General features: G+C 41.9%; 1 protein-coding gene across 18 annotated transcripts in view; it reads left to right on the forward strand.

Moving 5' to 3' along the window:
* Window positions 1-21,474, forward strand: part of Pard3 (par-3 family cell polarity regulator) — a 543,701-nt gene that overhangs the window by 94,002 nt on the left and 428,225 nt on the right. For all 18 annotated transcript variants that reach the window (XM_027404768.2, XM_027404778.2, XM_027404773.2 and 15 more), the window contains exon 2: window positions 4,174-4,275. In XM_027404768.2, the coding sequence (XP_027260569.1) occupies window positions 4,174-4,275 (102 nt within the window). The remainder of the gene's footprint in view (window positions 1-4,173; window positions 4,276-21,474) is intronic.

Genomic DNA, 21,474 nt, shown 5'->3' on the forward strand with positions numbered 1-21,474 from the left:
TTTTTCTTGTTTTTGTTTTTCTGTTTTGTTTTTTTTTGAGACAGGGTTTCTCTGCGACTTTGGAGGCCGTCCTGGAACTACCTCTTTGTAAACCAGGCTGGTCTCAAACTCACAGAGATCCGCCTGCCTCTGTCTCCCAAGTGCTGGGACTAAAGGTGTGTGCCACCACCGCCTGGCGCAGATCCCTTCTTACATCTGGTATGAGGTGTACTCCATGTGGAGAGCCAGTCATGTGCCCATTCCCCATCTTTGAAAATCACTTCATTGAGCTGGGCATTGGTGGCGCAGCCTTTAATCCCAGCACTCGGGAGGCAGAGTCAGTTGGATCTCTGTGATTTTGAGGCCAGCCTGGTCTCCAGATCGAGTGCCAGGATCCAAAGCTATACAGAGAAACGCTGTCTCAGAAAACAAAACAAAACAAAACAAAAATCACTTCATTGAGCACATAGCAGGTGGATACATGTCACAGCCATGTGGTGTGCCTGACTGCTGAATCAGGGCCCCTCCTGATGTGGAGTCCACAAGTCTCAAGTTCAGGAAACCATGCTCAGTTATTGGAGGATGCAACAAATTGTGGGATAGTTCAGAGAAGAGACAGTGATTGGCAGCACCAGATCTTGCTGGTAGACCAAGGACTGAGAAAGGAGCACTTGTAACAATGCAGAAGCTGCTGCTGACTTAATGAGCAACTTTGGGAGTGTGGTGGGTGGATGCCTCAGTGCAGTGGGACTGTGGGAAATCAGCCTGAGTCAACAAGCACATCGATTGTGTAAAAGTGTTTGTGTGTACGTGTAAGCATGTGCATGTTCTTGTGATGTACCATGTATGTATTCGGAGGCTTGTAGTTCACTATCTAGGCTAGACTGACTGTCTTCATACATAGCTCCAGGGATTCTCTAGTCTCCTCGATACCAGTGCTGGAATTACAAGGATGTGCAACCATACATGGTGCTTTTTTTTTTTTTTTAAATGCTGTGTGTGTGTGTGTGTGTGTGTGTGTGTGTGTGTGTGTGTGTGTGTGTGTATGTGTATATATGTATATGTATTGCATTGTTGTACTTATGCCATTAGTATGTACTAATTACTAGGAGACATATTCTCACAGCAAACTCCCTGATCCCTGGCTTTTACAGTCTTTCCACTCCCTCTTTGGCAATGTTGCCTTGCCTTAGGTATTCAAATGTCTTATAGATGCATCTGTTGTGATGGGGCTCCACAAGTCTGCGTTTTGATAGGTACACATGTGTTTTTTACCTGGTTCTGGCCACCAAACTCAAGTTCTTAAAAGCATGCCATTTGATTGAGCCACCCCCCTCTTCTCAATAATTATTTAAAAATCATTTGTGGTTAAGCTGATTGCACAATTGATTTATCAACTAGAGGATGAGAGCTATGTGTGTTTAGCACTTGTAGATCTCCTTGTCTGTCCGGTGGGCATGATGATGTGTCAGATTTCTTGGACAAAATGAGGCCCAAGAAGACATGGCAGGTAGACAGGGGAGCTGGGGGAAGGTAGGAGTCCTGAATGGAGATGCTAGTGCTGTGTGGGGCCCACATTTGATGGGCTGGGAAAGGGCAGTATTGGGGAAGAGTTTTTCATAGAACAGACAGGAAAGGATAAAGGCAGGAGGTTGAGCAAATGCTCAGGTAGGAGGTCCTTTTCAGACTGGCTCCAATGCCTGTGAAGCTCACAGTTGCTAATTCAGAAGGAGATAGGTCTATGAAGAGCAGGGTCAGTAAACTGTCTGGAGGGCTGTCTGCTTGTGTGTGTAGAAATGTTTTAAAAGTGAAGTTGCCATTTAAGCTTGTTTGTTCATGGTAGGACTTACTGAGTGTGGGTGAGTGGTGGTGGGCAGAGTGCACATATTCTAACTGGCCAGGCGAGAGCTGAGGGGCTCCTATTTCTTATTCACCACAGGGCATTACTTACTTAAGTTTCCCTAGCATGGTTAATACACCATTTGATAAGAAGATTTGGATTGTGGAATGTGGATTGTGGTTTGTCTTGGGGCTGTGACTGAGAAACAAATGTAGAAACAACAAATTCTGAAACACTCCAAGTGGTGGTCTTGAAAGTATGCTGTGGTTAACATTAAAATTAAGGAACCATGTGGATCAGTTAAGCCACATAGATGAAGAAACTGCCAAGGGGTGTGTGTGTGTGTGTGTGTGTGTGTGTGTGTGTGTATGTATGTTTTGTGCATGCATATATGTGTTTGTATGTATATGTATCTGTAGTGTGTGTGTCTAGTAGTGTAGTATATGTGTGTCTGTGTATGCATGTATGTATGTGTATGTAGTGTAGTGTGTATGTGTGTGTGTTTGTATTTTGGTTAGTTTTATGTCAACTTGACATAAGCTATAGTAATTTTGGAAGAGGGACTTGCAATTGAGAAAATACCTATATAATTTGCCTGTAGGCAAGTATATAGTGCGTTTTCTTGACTAGTGATTGATATGAGTGGGCCTGGCTCACTGGGGGCAGTCCATTGCTGGGCTGATGATCCTGGATGGTATAAGAAAGCAGGCTGAGTAGCCAATAAATAGTACTCTTCCATGTCTTCAGATTTAGTTCCTTACCTCTAGGTTCCTTAATGGACTGTGTCTCAGAATGTATAAGTGAATGGTATATGTTCTTTCCTCCCCAAATTTTTTTTGTGTGTGTTTGTTTTGTCATGGTGTTTTATCACATTACTAGGAACTCTAACCAACATAGTGTGTGGTGTGTGCATGTGTATGCTGTGTGTGTATGTTTGTGTATGTATCTTGTGTGTATAGTATGTATCTCTGTTTGTGGTATGTGTGTTATTATTCTAGATGAATAGTTCCTTTTACAGAAGTCTCATTAGCTGAGGCAGTGTGCACTGTCCTGGTTATAGTATAGTAAGGCCTGAGCTGCTTGATTTGCTGGCTAAACAGTGACAAAGAGAATAATTCTCCATTTCTGTGACATGTATTGTGTATTAGTGTATCTAAGGCATGCCTGTGCTAAAGATGGGTTTGGGCATTATCCAGAGAATGCTGACCTTTGCCACTACCTTGCATCATCTTGGCTCATAGACCTGGTGGAGTCTGTGTTTAAGCTAACAATCATCTTTTGTTTTCAAGATAGAACCATATCAAACATCCCTTCTTAGGGAAAAAACAGCATTTACACAACTTTTGGGTAGCAATTCTGTGTATTTTGGGAAATCAGTTCATGACAGCAACACAGTTTCCTGTATTTTCATATGAGCATATACATCAGAGTTATTGTGGAGTTCAAGAATAACTGGTGTCCTCCTTAAATTACTTCCCAAATTACAAGGGGTGTGTGTGTGTGTGTGTGTGTGTGTGTGTGTGTGTGTGTGTGTGTGTGTGTGTTTAAATATACCATATAGGAACATTTATTTACTTGTTTGTTTGAGGTAGGGTTTCTCTGTGTAGCTGTGATTGTCCAGGAACTTGCTTGGTAGATCAGTCTGGCCTTGAACTCACAGAGATCCACCTGCCTCTGTCACCTGAGTGCTGGGATTAAAGGCCAGTGCCACAACCTCCTGGTTAATATTTAAAAGTTTTAAGTGAGATATTTTTTTCCTTTCTTTCTAAGTCCACTCTTGAGCAACAGGACCCACATATTTTGATGGATTGCTTTAAATAGTTCATTATGCACAGGTAAATGTGGGTCACTTTTGATCTTTTTGAGCATAGGCTCACAACACAGCCTTCTTGGTCTATGTGCTGGCTTGTCAGCCACTCTGTCCATTTGTTCAGGCCTGTTTGAGAGGAGTACATTGACTCTCCAGTGTATGCAGTATGCTAACTGCAGATTTCAAATGCAGAATGTGCACTGCTTAGTAACGTGTTTCTATAGGTTGCTTTGCTGGGGTCTTGCATAGTTTGTATGTCAGACAATGGAAAGTCTGTCCTACTTTAGAGAAATCAGTGTCTCTGAGGCCATGAGTTTTCCTGCCACAATATTGACATGGAGCCAAAGGGAAGAGTATATGTGAGTGACCTAGACACAGAGGAAGAGCAAAACTGACTCTACCATGCGCTAAGCTCTACCTGAAGTTTCAGTTGGTTGTAATATTATTGATAGTCCCTTTAATGGTCAGGATGTTATTAGAGTTAAATTGTTGGATTCCCTTTTGGTGGTGCTAACGTATTTGACATTTCTGCTCTTTTGTTCAGGATCCAAGCTACTGGATACAGGTGCATCGCTTGGAGCATGGAGACGGAGGGATTCTAGACCTGGATGACATCCTCTGTGATGTTGCTGATGACAAAGACAGAGTGAGTTCATGGCTGGGGCAATCTGTTCTAAAGGCAGTTTTCCAGGATGAGAGGCGAGTGGTGGGGAGGAGCCCTTCCCTTCTGTGCTGGAAATGTAGATGAAAAACCACACGGGCTACCCACTTCCTTTTAATCTGAGTCACAGCAGATTTAAGAACCTCACTGCCCTGAGGCCAGACTGTAATGCTTCTCCAGATACTGGAGATTTAATACTTACTTTTAAGAATTTTACATGGCGGGGTCTGGAGAGATGCCTTAGAGGTTAAGAGCACTGACTGCTCTTCCAAGGTCCTGAGTTCAATTCCCAGCAACCACATGGTGGTTCACAACCATCCGTTATGAGATCTGGTGTCCTCTTCTGGTGTGCAGATATACATGGAAGCAGAATGCTGTATACATAATAAACAAGTAAATAAAATCTTAAAAAAAAAAGAATTTTACATGGCAGCTTTTACAGTGGAAATGGAGCAAAGTATTCTTTGCCATCTCCTCCTTATTTTTGCCAAACATAAGCTCTCCCTTGGCAGCACAGGTCTATCATGAAGATCTTGTTTCTGATCTTGTAGGATGAGTGGTGTCTTCTAGTTCTGGTCCCAATGTTGGCTCAGAGATGGTCCAGTGTGATGACTGGTCTACTTGAGCCACTGTCTTATCACAAGGGGGGTGTGCATGCTCCAAACATTTCTGTTTGTGATGTGTGTGCTTTCCTCTCACAAACTGCCCTCCTGTTGCCTTTGGTCTGTGTTTCTTCACTACTAGCTTGAAGGTAGTTTGGTACTTCAGCATCACAACCATAGCAGCCCATGCCAGTTTATGGTTGCTGACTGTGTGGAGTGAATGGGGAGGAAAGTAGCTTCTAGCATGGTAAAAATGTGTGATTGGGAGTTGGGCTCCACATCTGGAAGTCAGCAGATTTTTTTTACTGTAGTGAGATGATGAGAGTGGCTGGGCTTTAAGAGCTTCTTGCCCACACCTCCTGTTGTGTTTGGCTTGAACTGAAATTGCATAAGGCCTCTCAGCCACAGAGGGAGTTGTATCACCACAGCTGTGCTGAGGTAGCTGCAGATAGCCCTGTGTCCTCATCACACTCCAGTGTTTGCACAGGACATTAAACCAGTCAGGCCACTTTAGGAGGCTAGAGGCTGGGCCACAAGGTTGTTGGGACATTCACCGTGACTGATGTTCTTTCCCACTCTCTGTCCATGTTATTGCTGGACTGAGCTGGTGAGCATAGCTACTGACTCTTGCTCAAGCCCATGTTTCTGGTAATTGGTATCATGCCTGCTCTGAAATGGATAAAAATCCCTATGTCATTTCTTGAAATCTCAAGAAGAACAAACATTTTAGGTACAAATATTGAGAAGTCCGAGGAGGCCCAGCTTACCAGCCCTTGACACGGCTGGGTTTGTCTTTTACCATGAGCCAGGAACATATTGTGTCAAAAAAAAAAAAAAAATTCAGATCTTTTAGGCCTGTTTGCAGTTTGGTGATGGCTTTCTTGGGTGCCATTTCTCCCATTTGGGGTTCTCATTTAGCCAGGTTCACTCTCATATGATTTCCTTTGAGCATTGAGCAGGGTCCTAAAGCTGTGGTTAGTTTGTTGTTGGTTCAGTTCTGAAGCTGACAGTGACTTTTGGGACCTGAAGAATTCCTGGTATTTTCCCAACCACAGTGCTAGAAATCAACTGCTGTATTGTATTTTTCTTATTCTCTCTTTCTACTGTCCATATTGTGTGCTCTATAGTAACTGGGTAGAGTGTAGTCAAAGTCCACTAGGTTGAGATAGTTGGTGCTTAGACCTTAGGGACAATTTGTCATTCGTCATCAAGTGGAAACCATGTACTCTTAACTGTGTGATGACAGAGAACCAAGAACAAGGCACACTGGATCTGATCATTAAAGGCTTTTTACATATCTAAATCATATGATTAGTAAATTGTATTTTTGACTTTGTAATCTTCTATAAATCAGATTCTAATGCTAAATCCATAGATTCTTTAGTGATAGAAAAAAGTTTGAAGTTTTAGTAAGTATAATTGTTGTGTGTAGTTTCATGTCATGATTCCTGAAATAAATTTCTAAGTACAATGCTAAAGGATATAATATTCCTAAGTGAGAAATAGCTTTCAAATCAGTGTTTTCTTTGCTGACTTCATAGGTCTAAGGACTCATTAAGAGTCATAACTAGAAAACTATTTATAATTCAGGGCTGAGGATGTAGCTTAGGAGAATGCTTGCGTAGCTTGCTCAGACTTCTTGGTTTCATCTCCAGCACCCCTTAAACTAGACAAGGTGGTGCACATCTGTAATTACAGATGTTCAAGATCATCCTTGTTTATACCAAATTTAAACATTTGTTTTTTAACCTGAACTTAAAAATTTTAAGAACATTGTAAAATGTTCAGTATTTGTTAAAATTCTATTAAAAAAAATCATCCTTGGCTATTTACCAAGTTTGAGATGACTCTGGAGTGCCTGAGACACTGTCTGATTCCCTCAGGCAAGACCAGAGAGGACATTACTTCAGTGAGTGAGATGGGGGTACATCCTGTCCAAGGGTGGGGAGACTATTTCCTCAGGGACAAAAAATCCTTTAGAACCTGAGGGTTCCATTTCCTCAGTCTCACTAGAGTCCTCACATGTCCCCATCTGTGTTACAGCACCCCACTGTTTGAATTAGTGCCCCCACTTCATCTACCAACATCCTTTGAAGCTGGGTCTTAATTTCCTTAGAAAGCAGCCAATTGTATAATGAGGAGGTGGATTTGGTTTTCAGTGACTTGTGCTCTCAGGCTACTGGAGAGACGATTCTAGAACATACTCAGGTGCCTTGAGACTGTTTGTGTGAATCTGCATCCCGTTCATTTCATCTCTGAGCTCATACTTTTCCTTTATCCAAAGATGCTAGAAGCAGCCAACTAGCACCACTGTTTTCCTTATGCTCAAAGCTTTTATGTATAGTCACTAAATTGTTTGCTCTTCTTTAGAGGTAGATCTGGGGTAACAAATGCATTTATTTTGCATTATTCTTTAAATTAGTTCTCATCAAAGACTTTTACTGCTCTACATGATTCTTTAGTAACTGTAGGTTTCATAGAGTTGGAGAGCCAGCTTCAGGTACTACTAACCCACTAGAGAAATTCATCCTTACACTTCTGTTTCTTAGGATCATAAGTTCTGGGACCATGGTCTATATCTGTTAGGGTTCCCTAAAGGAGTTGTATGTGTGTGTGTGTGTGTGTGTGTGTGTGTGTGTGTGTGTGTGTGTGTGTGTAAGCAGTGGCTTTCTCACACTAGAGAAAGCCAGTAGTTGTTCAGTTCACAGTGCTGGGTGTTTCAGTAGTTCCCATTTTGGCACTGAAGATCTAGTGACCTGCTGAAGAGTTGCTTGTCTTCAATCTGCACTGGAAACCTGTAGAAGATGGTTTTAGTGTTATAGCAAAAGGACAGATAAACACCAACAGCAAGGCAAGCCCGACAGAAGCAAAGCTTCCTTCTTTCATCTGGGCTGTCACCGGAAGGTGAGGCCCACATTCAGGGCAAGACTTTCTGCTTCAGATAACCTCATTAAGAAAATCCCTAACCGGAGTGTCCAGTGGCTTGTTATTTAGTTGATCCAGTCAAGTTGGCACCCTGGATTAGCCATCAAATTCTACTCCCTGTCAGCTTGACACCCATCACATCTCCTTATGCCATGCTTAATTTCCAAATGAAAATAAAGTAGCAATAATAAACTAAATCAGAATTCCACTTGCAATAATATAACCATCTTGCATACAACCACAAATGTGCTATGTGTTTTAAGTAGGTGTCAAAGTCCTTGAGGAAACTGAGTCTTTTAGTGTCTCATAACTTAATATGATAATACAGATGTACAACACTTAACTACTAATAATATCTCTACTCATATTACATTGCATGGTAAAGAAACAAAGGACAGAAAACACAAAATCTGCTTAGTTTATGTGCATAATTGCACATACCCTTTTGATTTTTTTAAACAGAATACATAGGAGAGAAACATGGCAGTTACAGTTCTCTTTTCTGCCACTTGCCATATGACCTTTAGCTGGTAATTATAACCGCCTTCCTTTACTACTCATTCTATATTTCCTCCACCCTCAGCAAGCACCTCAGCAGGTGTTGGCTCTTTTCCTGGAGGAGTGACGCATACCTTCATTCCTGAAGGGTCTGTGCCCTCTGTCATCCTGCCTGGATTAGGCTGTTGGAGTTTCCTATTGACTTTAATCACAGGACATGGTAGTACTGAGAGATGCCCTGAAGGATCCCCTGCACTTCAGACATAATCTTTCTTAACTCCATTGTGGAGAAGCAATCCAATTTCCCCCTAGTAGTCTGGATCAATCAACCATTCTCACACTGTTATTCCTTCCTTAGCCTCTTGGTTTAGGGCATCAGAAGCCCAAAGTTGCCAACGGGAGGTCTGAGCTTCAGTTTGTTGTGTCTCCAGGCAGAAATACTCCACCTTTGAAAACAAAATACCTAGACCATTAAAGCATAAAATGTCACTGGAACAGGAAACTTTTTTTTTTTAAGTGGACCAATAGGGGTGATAATTAGTGGAACCATTCCCATTTCTACCCCCTGATTCTTATACTAGTGAATCTTTACTATAGTTGAAAAAGTACCATAATTTAGTCACTGATTCAAAGCACACAACCCCTTTGGAAAACCCTGTCTCTGCCCTCCAGTCTACTGACACCTAATTACTGCTAAAATTGTAACTTTAAAGGGCTATTCCACTGTTCTATCAAGTCATCTGCTTCAGGATAGTGAAGAACATGGTAAGACCAGTGAATTTCATTACCATGGGACACCGCCACACTTATAAGTTTCTGGGTCAGAAGCAATACTGTGTGGAATACCATGTCAGTGGATCAAGCATTCTTTAAGTCCATGGATGGTATCTTTGACAGAGGCATTATGTACAGGAAAGGCATATCCATGACCAGAATAAGTATCTATTCCTGAAAGGACAATGCACTATCCTTTCAGTGATGGAAGTGGTCCAGTGTAGTCAATCTGCCACCAACTTGCTAACTGGGCGCCCTCCAGAATGGTGCCATATTGGGGGATCTGTTTTGGTGTCTGCTGCTGGCAGATCTGGCATTCAGCAGCAGCCCTAGCCAGACCAGGTTTGGTAAGTAGAAGTCCATGTTGTTGAGCCCACACATAACCTCCATCTCCACCATGATGGTTTATTTGTTCATGGGTGCATTGAGCAATGGCAGGAATGATTGTGGAAAGAAGTTGACTGCCTACAGAATAGCTGATCCTATCTGCTTGTTATTGAACTCAGCTGATGTTACCTTTTTGATTGTCAGTCACATGGGACATATGTATCTTTGCACCTTTTGTCCATTTGGGCAGTTCTGTCCATATACTTCTTCCACAAATGTCTTTTCTCACCAGTCATGCTCTGCACAGGTCACTGACCATTCTGTTAGGCAATTGGCGACAGCCCACAAATCAGCCTTTAATTATATATCTTGCAAAATGTGTTATCATATGTTCTGCCTGGTATTCTGCCTACTGTGAGGGTTTCTCTTCACCAGTGTCCTTCAGGGTCATCCCAGCAAAGGGCTAGAGTTCTCTGCTGCTGTCCATAAACAATGCTACAGAGCTGTGCAAAATCAGACCCTAGTTTTCTCTTCCTTAGCCAATCAATCATTGTCATGACATACTCCATGAGGCTATGGGTGCATGCTTGGAACATTGTAGCAGGAATAGGAAACAGAGGCATATGGGCAACTTTTCTTTCCTTGTACCCTCACAACCTTTTTTGGGCATGGTCACTTACACGTACTGGTTCATTTGATGAATTGCTGCTCTGTATATCTGTCTTTATGACTTGATGTATGAAATCACACCTAATTCATGATGGGCAGTTCTGGTTGCATAGTAACTTGGTGGCTCATTGTCAAACATCCCATTTCCACTAAGGACTAATAGGTCAAGATTTGCCTCTCAAATGAGAATACCTGGCTGCATATTGTGTTAGAACCTTGGTATAAAAGCTGAAGGGATTGTTATAAAAGCCCACTGTAATTTATCTAGAGGAGCTTGCTAAGTCTCCAAACAGCATCCCTATCGGTCACTGCCACCTCAAGTACCATTGGATCTACTAGATTATAGGGCCTAAATGGTGCAGCAGCCTGCACAGCAGATTGGACTTGTTGATGCTGTGGGCCTTCCTCAAAGCCAGCAGGTTTCTGAGTCACTTGTTATATGGGCCAGAGTAACACACCCACGTGAGGAATTTGCTACTTTCAGAATCCAGATAGGCCACTAAAGTTCCTCTACTCTCTTGGTGTTGGGAGGATCCTAATGTCCTTCACGTTAGGAATATCTCTGCATTCCCTTCATCCCTGAACTCCTAGAGATTTCACTGGGGTAGAAAGCCCTTAGGTTTTTGTTAGATTTTTTTCCCCATCCTGTGAGGCACATTTGCATTACAAACAAGTTCAGAGTGGTTGCTACCTCTTCCTCACTTGGTCTAGTCAGCATACTGTCATCAATATAGTGGACCAGCATGATATTTTATGAGATAGACAGAAGATCAAGATCCTTTCAAACTGGAACTGGACAGATGGCTCAGTGGTTAAGAGCACTGGCTTCTCCTCTAGAGGATCTGGATTCAATTCCCAGCGCCGACATATTAACTCACAACCATCTGTAACTTCAGTTTCAGGGGACCCAGTGTCCTCTTCTGGCCTCCTTGTCCACATACATACATACATACATACATACATACATACATACATACATACATACATGCATGGAAATACTCATACACACAAAATGAAAAATAAAATTAAACAATAACAGCAGCAACAAGACCCTTCAAACTAAGTTAAGACACAGGGTTTGGGAGTTAATGTATACTCTTGAGGTAAAACTGTAAAGATATACTACTGGCCTTGCCAGATGAACGAAAATTGCTTTTGGTGGTTCCAATCAATTGCTATTAAGAAAAAGGCATTTGCTAGATCAAGGCTGTGTACCAAGTTCCAGGAGATCTGCTCAAGTAAATACACCTATGTGGTTCAGTTCCCTCAGTTGTAGTCACTGCTTGGTTAGGTTTTCAACAGTCTGCTGTCATTCCCCATGATCTATCTGTCTTTTGCACAGGCCAGATAGGAGAGTCTAAGGAAGATGTGGTAGGGATCTCTACCCGTCCTGTCATTCAAGTTTTTGAGGTTGGCATTAATTTCTGTAATTCTTCCAGAGAGGTGATACTATTTTGGCTCAATATTTCTCTGGTAGAGACAACTCTGTTGTCTTCCATTTGACCTTTCTGCAGGTCAGGGAACCACTGTGGGAAATGCATCAACTTCTAAATATAACCATCCCAATTTTATACTGTAAAACTGGGGAAATAGCTGTAGGGTGAGTTTGGGACCCACTGTGACTTAGTCAAAGCTCCTTTGATCACCTGACCTCCACAAGTCTCTAAGTGGGCCACAATGCTTTCTGGTGTCTCCTAGTACCAGTGTTTAATAGGCTCCAGGCAGTCTGAGTATTTCTTTTCCCCCAAGGTACAGATGCCCTTAGTATAAGGCCATGGGTCCCTCCAAAGAAGGATGGGCGAAAGGCTAACATCAAAACTCTTTGGTATTGTCACAAGGTCCCTCCTCAAGGGGATCTGACTGGCCTTCCTTTCATTAAAGGGGTTCATGAACTGCACAAGTCTAGAGATTGGTTGATGATCTATGGGATCCAATGCAGCATTTATTTTGTTTGCTTTAGAGTGATTACTGAAAATGGAGGGGACTTCAGGGAATCAGATTTGTACTTGAGAAACAGATGCCTCTGTTCCCATAGGTGTGGAGAATGAGTGGCAGAGTCTATGCTTGTTGGCATCAGGTGTCATTCTGGGTGCTGGTAACCAAGCCCTCTACAAGACCAGCCAGTGCTTGCAATTGCTGAACCATCTCTCTAGCCTGAATATGGTTTGACTTCAGTAGAAATAATTACTGGAAAAAGTTTGAACCTTCAACACAAAGTGTTAATGTTTTTCTTGATAATTCTACTTCTTAATTCCAGTATGAAGAAAGCATTAGGCATATCTGAATATAGCTTTGGATAGAAACTTCATTTGTGTTTTCAGCTTTTGTATGACTTAGCATGGGGGAAGGGATGATTAAACAGTTTGATAATGTAAAGTTGAAATACTTTATATGTAAGTAGAATTCACTAACTAGCTGTTTTGATTAATTTCCTCCAAATGGACTTATTTTAGTGAGCCTCTGAAGAAGGAAACATTTATTTAACCTAGTCATCAATGGGAAACTAAATGGCCGCCTAATTAAATCAAAGTGATATGCCCTAGCATTTAAATATATTCGACATCCTGGGTTGGGTACAGCAGTTCAAGTGTCTGGCAGAGGCAGGGGTGGCAAGGAGTGTGAAAGGGAAAAGTTGGGTTGGAAGGGGCTATGTCTCCTGCTGAGAGATGGGGAGGGCACAGGCCTTTCAGAAGCAAGTGGGGCCTTTGTGAGTGGACACACTCTGGTTGGTGTAAGCCAGTCCCCAGCATTCTCACAGAAAACTCTATAGAATGCTGTCCCAGGCTACCGAGTTAGGCAGGAAGAGTGGAGTTAGTCGCTCTTCCATCTGTATTAGTCACTGTAAGAGCTGATGTTCGGGCTTCTCCTGTGTTGCTTCATATACCAGGGCCATCTTGTATTGTGGTGCCTGGAGCCACATGGTCTGCCTTTAAGCACACAGTCCTTCTTTCCCTCCCCCGTGGCTTTGCAGTATAAGCCTGGGCAGGCTACTTAGCTTTACTATCTGCAAGTGGGGGTAATGATTAAGCCTAAGGATGATATAATGGTTTTAGATGGTGGTTGGTCCTGGGAAGGGTTGACTGCAGGCACTCTTGGCAGTTGGTCTCTAACATTGCTATCGCTGGTGTCATTCCTTTCACACCAGCTCCTAAGGGTTTAAAAGCAAACATTAACCAGGCTGTTCTGGGCATATGTTTTATATAGGTGATTAGCTTCAGTTTCCTTTGCCTATTTTTACTTTTCTATCAGTTTCATGAGGCCTGGGCTGGCAATGGAATTCATCTGTAGTTGCAGGACAAAACATAGAGATTCATACATCTTTAGATTTTGACAGTTTTACACACACACACACACACACACACACACACACACACACACACACCCATCAATGTATATATTCTTTTGGAAGAGAAAAGGAACTGAAATTCCAAGTTGATATTTTTAGTATTTGAGAACCAAGGATCATGCTGTTAAATGCTGTTAAATGCTGTTAACTTCCCCTACTCATCCGTCCCCAAGTAGCTCATCCTTCCAAAAAAAACCAGACAAAAATATAAGTAGGTAATTGTTAGTTTTTCCTTCATGCTTGTTTTCTGGAAATAACCTGAATCACTAAAAAGGATCATGTTATTGGCCCATGTGTGGAGGTCTGAGGAGAACAAAGGAGTTGTTTCTCTCTACCATATGGGTCCCAGGGATTGAACTCAGGTCTTTGGCTTGGAGGCAAATGCCTTTACCTGCCAAGCCATCTTTTGTACCTCAAATGCACTGTCCTAAAGCTTTGAGTTTAAAATTAATTAATTAGTGTGTTTGTATGATTTGTTTATGCTGAGCAGATGAGTGCATGTCGTGGTACATGTGTATAGGTCAAGAGGACAACCCCTGGGGCCAGCCCTCACTTTCACCTTGTTAGAGACAGTACTCATGTTTGTATACACCAGGCTGGCTGGTCTGTGAGCTCTGGGGATATTCTGACTCTGCTCCCATCTCACCATACAAGTGCTGGAATTGCAGACCTGCCTTTATATGAATTCTGGGGATTTGAACTCAGATCCTTGTGCTTATATACCAAATGCTTTATCCATTGAGCTGTCACCCCTAAAAACTCAAGTTTTATATTTTCTTTTTTAACTTTTAGACTTATTTTATGTGACAGTTTTTCTTTTCTGCATGTAAGTGCATTACATGCATGTCTGGTGTTCAAGGGGTCAGAAGAGGGAGTCAGATTCCTTGAAACTGCAGTTAAGGGTTGTTGTGAGCCATCATATGGGTGTTAGAACTCAACTCCATTCTTCTGCAACAGCAACAAGTGCTCTTAACTACTGAGCCATCTATCAGCCCTTAAGTTTTATATAGTTCTTTTTTTTATGTTGGTATAATCACATTTTTGTTATAAATCTTCATAGAATTCATTGCTTTATAAAGACATCTCCAGTTTCTCATTTCTACCTGCTTCCCCTTCTCCTTCTGGGAACCCCAAGAATGTCCCTTAGGTGTGGCATAACTAGGTAAGAACTCTCCCCTCAGCCCTCATATCTCCCTTGCATGACCTTCTTGGAGAGAACACAAACGGAGCCTTCCTTCCCTTGCCAGGTCTGAGGAAGGGTGTCCTAGAGTCAGAGTGCATGGTAATTGTGTATTCTTAATTCTGCCTTTCTCTTCATATAATGTGTACACTTGAACGTCTCACTATCCATTTCTCATTCACTGGGGGAGGAGAAGGTTCTCAGAACTTAAGTCCAGTGGTCCTACGAAGAGGCCCTGCAGCAAGGAGGGAGCTGTGTTGGGATATGAAGAGCCCCTGCTGTCTTGTGGCCGGCAAGCTAGAGACTTCCTTGACTCTGATGGATTTACTCAGCCAATGCCAGGGTGTGTTGCTACACCCACTTTTAGTCTTGACAAACTACCAAGCCTGTTTAACTGGTGAAGGGTGTTTTAATTTGGTGCTTTGGGGGCTGTCCCTCGAAGATCTGAGATCCACGGCGCTCTGTGTATTCTCGGCCAACTTCCAGGGAGGATTGATATTGTGTGGAGCAGCTGGAGCCTCTCCTCCCCCTGTTTCAGGCTGGTGTTCCTTTCTGATCACCAGGGAAATAGTAGACTGGATGTTTGGAGTTTGAGGACTCTGGGGCATAATTTTGTTCTGTACTTAAATTTGCATTCTGGGACATCTTGGCTTTTCACCCCCTACCTGATGGCTAGAAATGGCAGTCCAAGCCAGCCAGAAACGTACAGGGAAGTATTTCTCCTTCTCTGGTGCCTCCAGGAAGGACTCAGTGAAGGCCCTGCGGCTGTCAGGGTCTTTGAACCTCAAAAGAGCCACTTCAAGAGTCAGCAAAAGACAGGTTGGTACAGAACTCTCTGACCCCTTTGAACTTCCTTAAGAATTCAAAAAAAAAAAAAAAAAAACCTCTTGTTCTTCTCTGTGTTTATTCCTTAACATTCTTGGAAAAAAGCTTCTGAGTTAATTTTAACACTGCTGTCTTCAAAGTCTTACTGATGTTTTCTGTGCTCCCGGTTTCTGTATGGATGTGTGTGATTGTATATCTATTCGTTTCTTAACCAAGTGTCAAAGTTGTGTCTTACAAATAACACTTGTCATGATACAAGAGGATTCCAGTTTCTCATGTGTAATCTCCCAAACATGACTTTAAGGGATATATTTATGTCACCAAAACATCCTGCAAAAAAGGATTAGGTAACTTTTACAAGCAGCAAAATGCTGGAATAAAGTAAGTCAGTGTGTTCACTTTCATAGAAGCCGTATTTCATAGAGTTGTAATATAGTTCATTCCTTCTTTCAAAGTATTGAATGAAAATAATACGAAGTAGGTGGGGCTGTGCTTTCTTGACATTTTTGTTTTAACTGTTTGTATGCCATTCTGTACATTGAGACTGTTCAAGCAAGATGAGCTTGCTCTTCATTCAGCTGTGTAGTGAAGCTTCTCTGGTCCCTGGTTCCTTGTTGGGTGGTGTCTGTCTATTTTGGGCTCAGCTTCTCAGTATCCACCAAGCCAGTGCTGCCTGCCTTCTGCTCAGTCTTGGGTATTTTCCCTTTTCTCCTTCCTCCCCTATTTCCTTTACTGTCACAGAGGCCATCTGTATGCTGGAATCGAGTCAGGAGATGTTCTGAATCCTATTTATTTTACTTTTTGAGAAATGATCTCATGTAACCCAGATTGACCTGAAACTCTATGGAAATTGAGGATGGCCTTCAACTTCTAATCCTTCTGCCTACACCTCCCAAGTTCTGGGGTTGTGGGTGTGGGCCACCACTCCCATTTTATGTAGCTTCTTGTATGCTAGACAAGCACTACCAACTGAGTTACAGCCTCAGCCTTCTAATTATTTTATAAATAAATTATTCACATATAAAATGTTTATAAATATTTTATGAACAAACAATGATTTTGTAAAGTTAGCAGAAATCGCAATAGCAGATGTTTTGCAGTTAAATATTTTTAGCATTCCTGATTTATTTCTACTGATAATATTTTGAGTGGATCAGTGTAACTTGATGAATCATAAAACCTGCTATTTATTTATTTAAATAATTAAGCCTTCTACACAGAGTACATGGAATGTAACAGTAATGAGGAAATCAAGGCTTAGCCTCAAAGCATCATTGGTAATTCCATTGGCCGAGGTTTTCTCCTCTGGCTAACAGGAAGTGAAACTGCTTGACCCTGAGGTGCAGGTCTGTGGGCTGGTATTTGACACCCGAGTGTTTTGGTTTCAGTACAGTAGTCTGGAAAGGAGTCCATCGTTGCTTTGTGGCAGCTGCTGCCAGCCTCCAGTCCTGTCATAATCCGGTTTGTTAATTAAACTGTACTGTGCACTTCTAACTCCCTGCCCCAAGCCTTCTCATTGCTCATCCCAGAGGTAATGGTGGCATTGTCCTGCTCTTGTAAAACACACTTGCAAACGATTAAATTCTGAGCTGTTAGCAAGATGGTGTTAATTTTCATCATAAATATGAGATGTGGCTTTTGGAAGGTTGCATGAGGACATTGGTTGACAGGAAACACCTTTGTGAAGACATGGGGTATTTTGTTTCTGACAGTACAGAACCCTGGCGAAAGAGAAAGGCACCCCTCTCCAGAGCATAGTTTCTTGCCAGGAGCCAGCATGTGGCTTATAGAATGCTAAGGTTGGAATTTGTTTTGTATACATTCCAGGGAAAAGGAGGTGTGGTTATAAAAGCATAGTGCTCCCTCAGGTTTGTCAAGAACATTGAGATCATGAATTAAATGGAAAAAGACAGCTTCTGGTGGTACCAGTCTGTAGTCCTAGCGTTCTGATGAGTGCCCAAAGCCAGCCTGGGCTGCATAGTGAGGTCCCTGTATCCTAGCAGAAGTGGACTTGGCTAACTTGACAACCCCAGGAGAGACTAACATCACATGTGGGAACAGTGTCCTAGGTGAAGATGGGGTGGGTTTATTTTATAGAATGTCTGGTCAAAGTTCTCAGCAAAATCTGAAAGTAGTTTTTTAAATTTTTATATTTGTTTATTTTATGTGTATGAGTGTTTGGCTTGCTTGTATGTATGTAATTTGTTTTTTGGTACCTGTGGAGGTCCGGAGAGGGAACTGGTGGTTAGGATTGTTGTAAGTCACCATGTGGGTGCTAGGAACCAAACTCCGGAAGAGCATCTAGTGTTCTTAACCACTAAGCCATCTCTCTAGCTCCCTTATTTAACTTTCAAACCCCTTTGTCCCAACACAATAGAGGTTTGGGATTTTGTTCTTATATATAAGTATATATAGACTCTATGAAGACAGCATACCCAAGTGTGTTGTCTTATGATTGTCCCTGTAACTTAAAAGCGATATGGAATAGACTTATAGTAAGTTGGTATAGCTTTGTACCATAATGATATTATTTTTAAAGATTTAATTATTGTGTCTCTGTGTGTATTTGTACATGCACGTGCACACATGTGCGCACACCTGCCCATGTGCATATATATCTGTGTACCTTGTGTGCAGTGCCCTCAGAAACCAGAAGAGGATGTCAGAACCTGGAACTGGAGTTAGGGATGACTGCTAGTTGCTGGATGCTGAGAACTGAAGCCTGCTCCTTTAAAAGAGCAGCCAATGCTTATCAGCAGAGCCATCTCTAACTCCCACAGTTATATTTTTATAAGTCTTTATCTCCACTGTGGATACTGCCACTTGTAGTTGATGAAAAATGAAGATGAATAGACCTGCAAAGTACTGCACTATGTGTCATAGAACACTAGAGCGTATATTCGATGGCTAAATGTCCTATTAGGAAGCTACTTGCCAAGAATATATGCAAGTATGTTTTCTTGTTTTATAAAGTGACAGTAATTTTATCTGCCCTTTTCATTTGTAAAAGAAATGACTTAGACTCTTAAATCAACCATGTAAGTGTGGCTTTTCTTCTCTGGCAAAATTACCTCCTGGTCCTAGAAGAAAAGGTGGTACTGCCAGCTGATGTCTACCTGACCTACAAGAGAAATGTGTTCTTGATGAGTCTTGCAACACTATTGTTTTGTTGTGTAAATATTAAGATAATATGAAACTAATTATCTACATACTAATGTGTTGTACTTGGAATTTTTGCTTCCTTAGCAACTTCAGTTAATGTGGTTTCTAAATTTGTATAGTTTTTCAAGGGTAACATCTAATCTTTTAAATATTTAATTTTGGCTTTCCCACAGGCAATTAGGTAAAAATGTACATTTATCAACAGTACTCAGACAGTTTAAGCCACTGCCCCAAACAGATGTGAAATACTTGCTTCCCTCTGATTACTTTATGGCAGATACTCTTTGGTCTAAAACTAAGCTTTCCTTCTTGAGAAATCCCCAGTTTTTAACCCTCATTAGAGTGACCTAGTTCTAGGTGGGGGTCGTTTTTACCAGGAAACTGTGAATCGGCTGAAATGGGGTATAAAAAGTGAAGGAAAAGAACTAATAATGTAATTTCATTCTTTTGAACTACGATTTCCTGGCGTAGCATACACAAAATCCTGGACTCAGTCCCCAGCATCACATTAATTGGGTGTGGTGGTGCAGGCCTGTAATTCTAGGACTTGAAACCAGCAATTCAAGGTCATTCTCTACTACATGGTGGGTTTGAGGCCAGCATGGAATAGGTGAGACCTTGTCTCCAAAACAAACACCTCCACTTTCCAGAAACTATGATGTCTTGATTTTAGTATTAACTCTTCAGCATCTCGGCTCATGCTGCAGACAGTTATTGACCTGGCTGCTCATGCCTGTAGCATAGCCACACTTCCTTCTCTAGCCACTACCTGGTCAATATTGGCAAAATATTTATAAACATTCAGTTTCGTGTTTATAAAGGAATGCATAGGGATTCACTGAATGACTCCTCTTTTATGCAGTCCTGCAGAATTATACCATAAAAGCAAAAAAAAAAAAAAAAAAAAAAGGTTCATGGTCATGGTAACAATTTTAAAGGCTAGAAGGAACCCTAGAACTGTGCAGATGCTCATTTTTCAGTGGAAGCAGCTTGGAACCAGGTGCTCTGGATTCAGCTGTGCCTGTAGTGAAGCTTCTCCTGGCACAAGCCCTGCGTTCCTTGCTGGGTGGGGTCTGTCGGTTTTGGGTATCAGCTTCTCAGCATCTGCTGAGCCAGTGCTGCCTGCATCCTTCTATTGCACTAAATTTATGAACAAGTGGGATTTGTGGGTAAATTCTAACCAGTCCAGCTGTAGAAATTAACAAATACTTAGAAACATCTGTCTTGGGGTTTCTGTTGCTGAAATGAAACATCTTGACCAAAAAGCAAGTTAGAGAGGAAAGGGTTTATTTGGCTTATTCTTTCTTATTAACTGTTCATCATTAAAGTTAGGACAGGAACTCAAGTAGGGCAGGAACCTGGAGACAGAAGCTGATGTAGATAGAGACCATGGAGAGGGGCTGCTTACTGGTTTGCTCTCCATAGCGTGCTCAGCCTGCTTTCTTATAGAATCCAGGACCACAAGCCCAAGGACGGTACCCACCCACCATGGGGGGGGGTCCCTTCCCTATCAATCACTAATTAAGAAAATGCCTTGCAGCTGGATCTTTATGGCGGTATTTTCTCAATTGAGGGTCCTTCCTTTGATGACTCTAGTTTGTGTCAAATTGACATAAAACCAACAAGTATGACTCGTATCTATTTTAAATTTAACACTAGTAGTGACTGACCCAGTCATCACATTTTGACCCTCTCGGCGCTCATCTACCTCTGCCTGAATCACTTCTGATATCTTCTTCATTTTACAGATGTTCAAGGTTCCGCAACCATGAAGCAAGATGAAGATCACTTTGTGGTTGAGCATTTTGTGGTCTCATTTGCTATGTGCTCCTAAATTAGAGGGTTCTAGATGAGGCCGGATGGCAGGACAGACAGGGCTGGGCCTTGGTCTTTCTGCTGTTTGATGGCCAGGAAGTATCCCTTTTTTTCCAATTCTCATCTGTTTTCTTTTTACTTTTCTTGGCAGCTTCCCTTGGCCTTTGGAGGACTAACACCAGCTTTTGGTCACTAGACTGTCTGTCCTGGCCTCTCCCACCAAGTCCCTTTGCTAAGCAGTCCATGCACAGCCCAACATGTACCCCACCCTTGAGGGCTGAGTCTTCCAGCTGACTCTGGGGTTTGGATGGCTCAGCTTCCCTCTCTCAGTGTGCTTCTCACCCTAGGCTTGGTTCTTCCACAGGGCACTGACCACCTTAGGGTTTCTGTGTTGGGGTCTGTTTTCCCTGTTGGATCATCACTGTACATGTACATCAATTGCTATTCAGAATTGAGTAAATTAGACTGGGGATGACTTTGAGAAACTCTGAGTAATATTGTAATGTGACACATTTCTGGGCTTTAATGAATAGTGGCACTTGTTTTTATGCCTTTGTACCAAAGGCTATAAAATCTCGACAGTCTTCTTAAAAAGTGGAATTGGCTGGCTTTTTTATTTTGTTTTTTGATCTCCAGGAAAGTTAAATGAAGGTGGAAAAAAATAGGTAGCAGTCATGTGTTAATTAGCAAAACCTCATGGTTTGGGGCAACTGGAATAAATAGGTATCAGTTAATTTAAGGACACAAAGTGGCTTTTTATTTTTGACAAAGATTCTTTTATCACCAAATAAACCCCAGACTCCCACAAGCATCTTTGAATTCCTACTTTCCTCTCTCTCTCTCTTTCACCTTGAAACTTAGGGAAGCATGAAATGGTCTTTGAAAGTGTTCACTTTTTAATGTGGCATTTTATTTGTGTTTCTGCCAAGCCTCTGCCAGACCTGGGCACTGTGTGCAAAGGTTAGAGTCAAAGTTTGTACCTGAACATGATTTCATCTGGAGTGAAATAGAAGAAAGGTGACAGCTTGGCCACCACACTCTTCAGGCACAGGGTTGAGCAT

This window comes from Cricetulus griseus, chromosome 3, assembly GCF_003668045.3.
Source record: "Cricetulus griseus strain 17A/GY chromosome 3, alternate assembly CriGri-PICRH-1.0, whole genome shotgun sequence".
NCBI classification, from domain to species: Eukaryota; Metazoa; Chordata; class Mammalia; order Rodentia; family Cricetidae; genus Cricetulus; species Cricetulus griseus.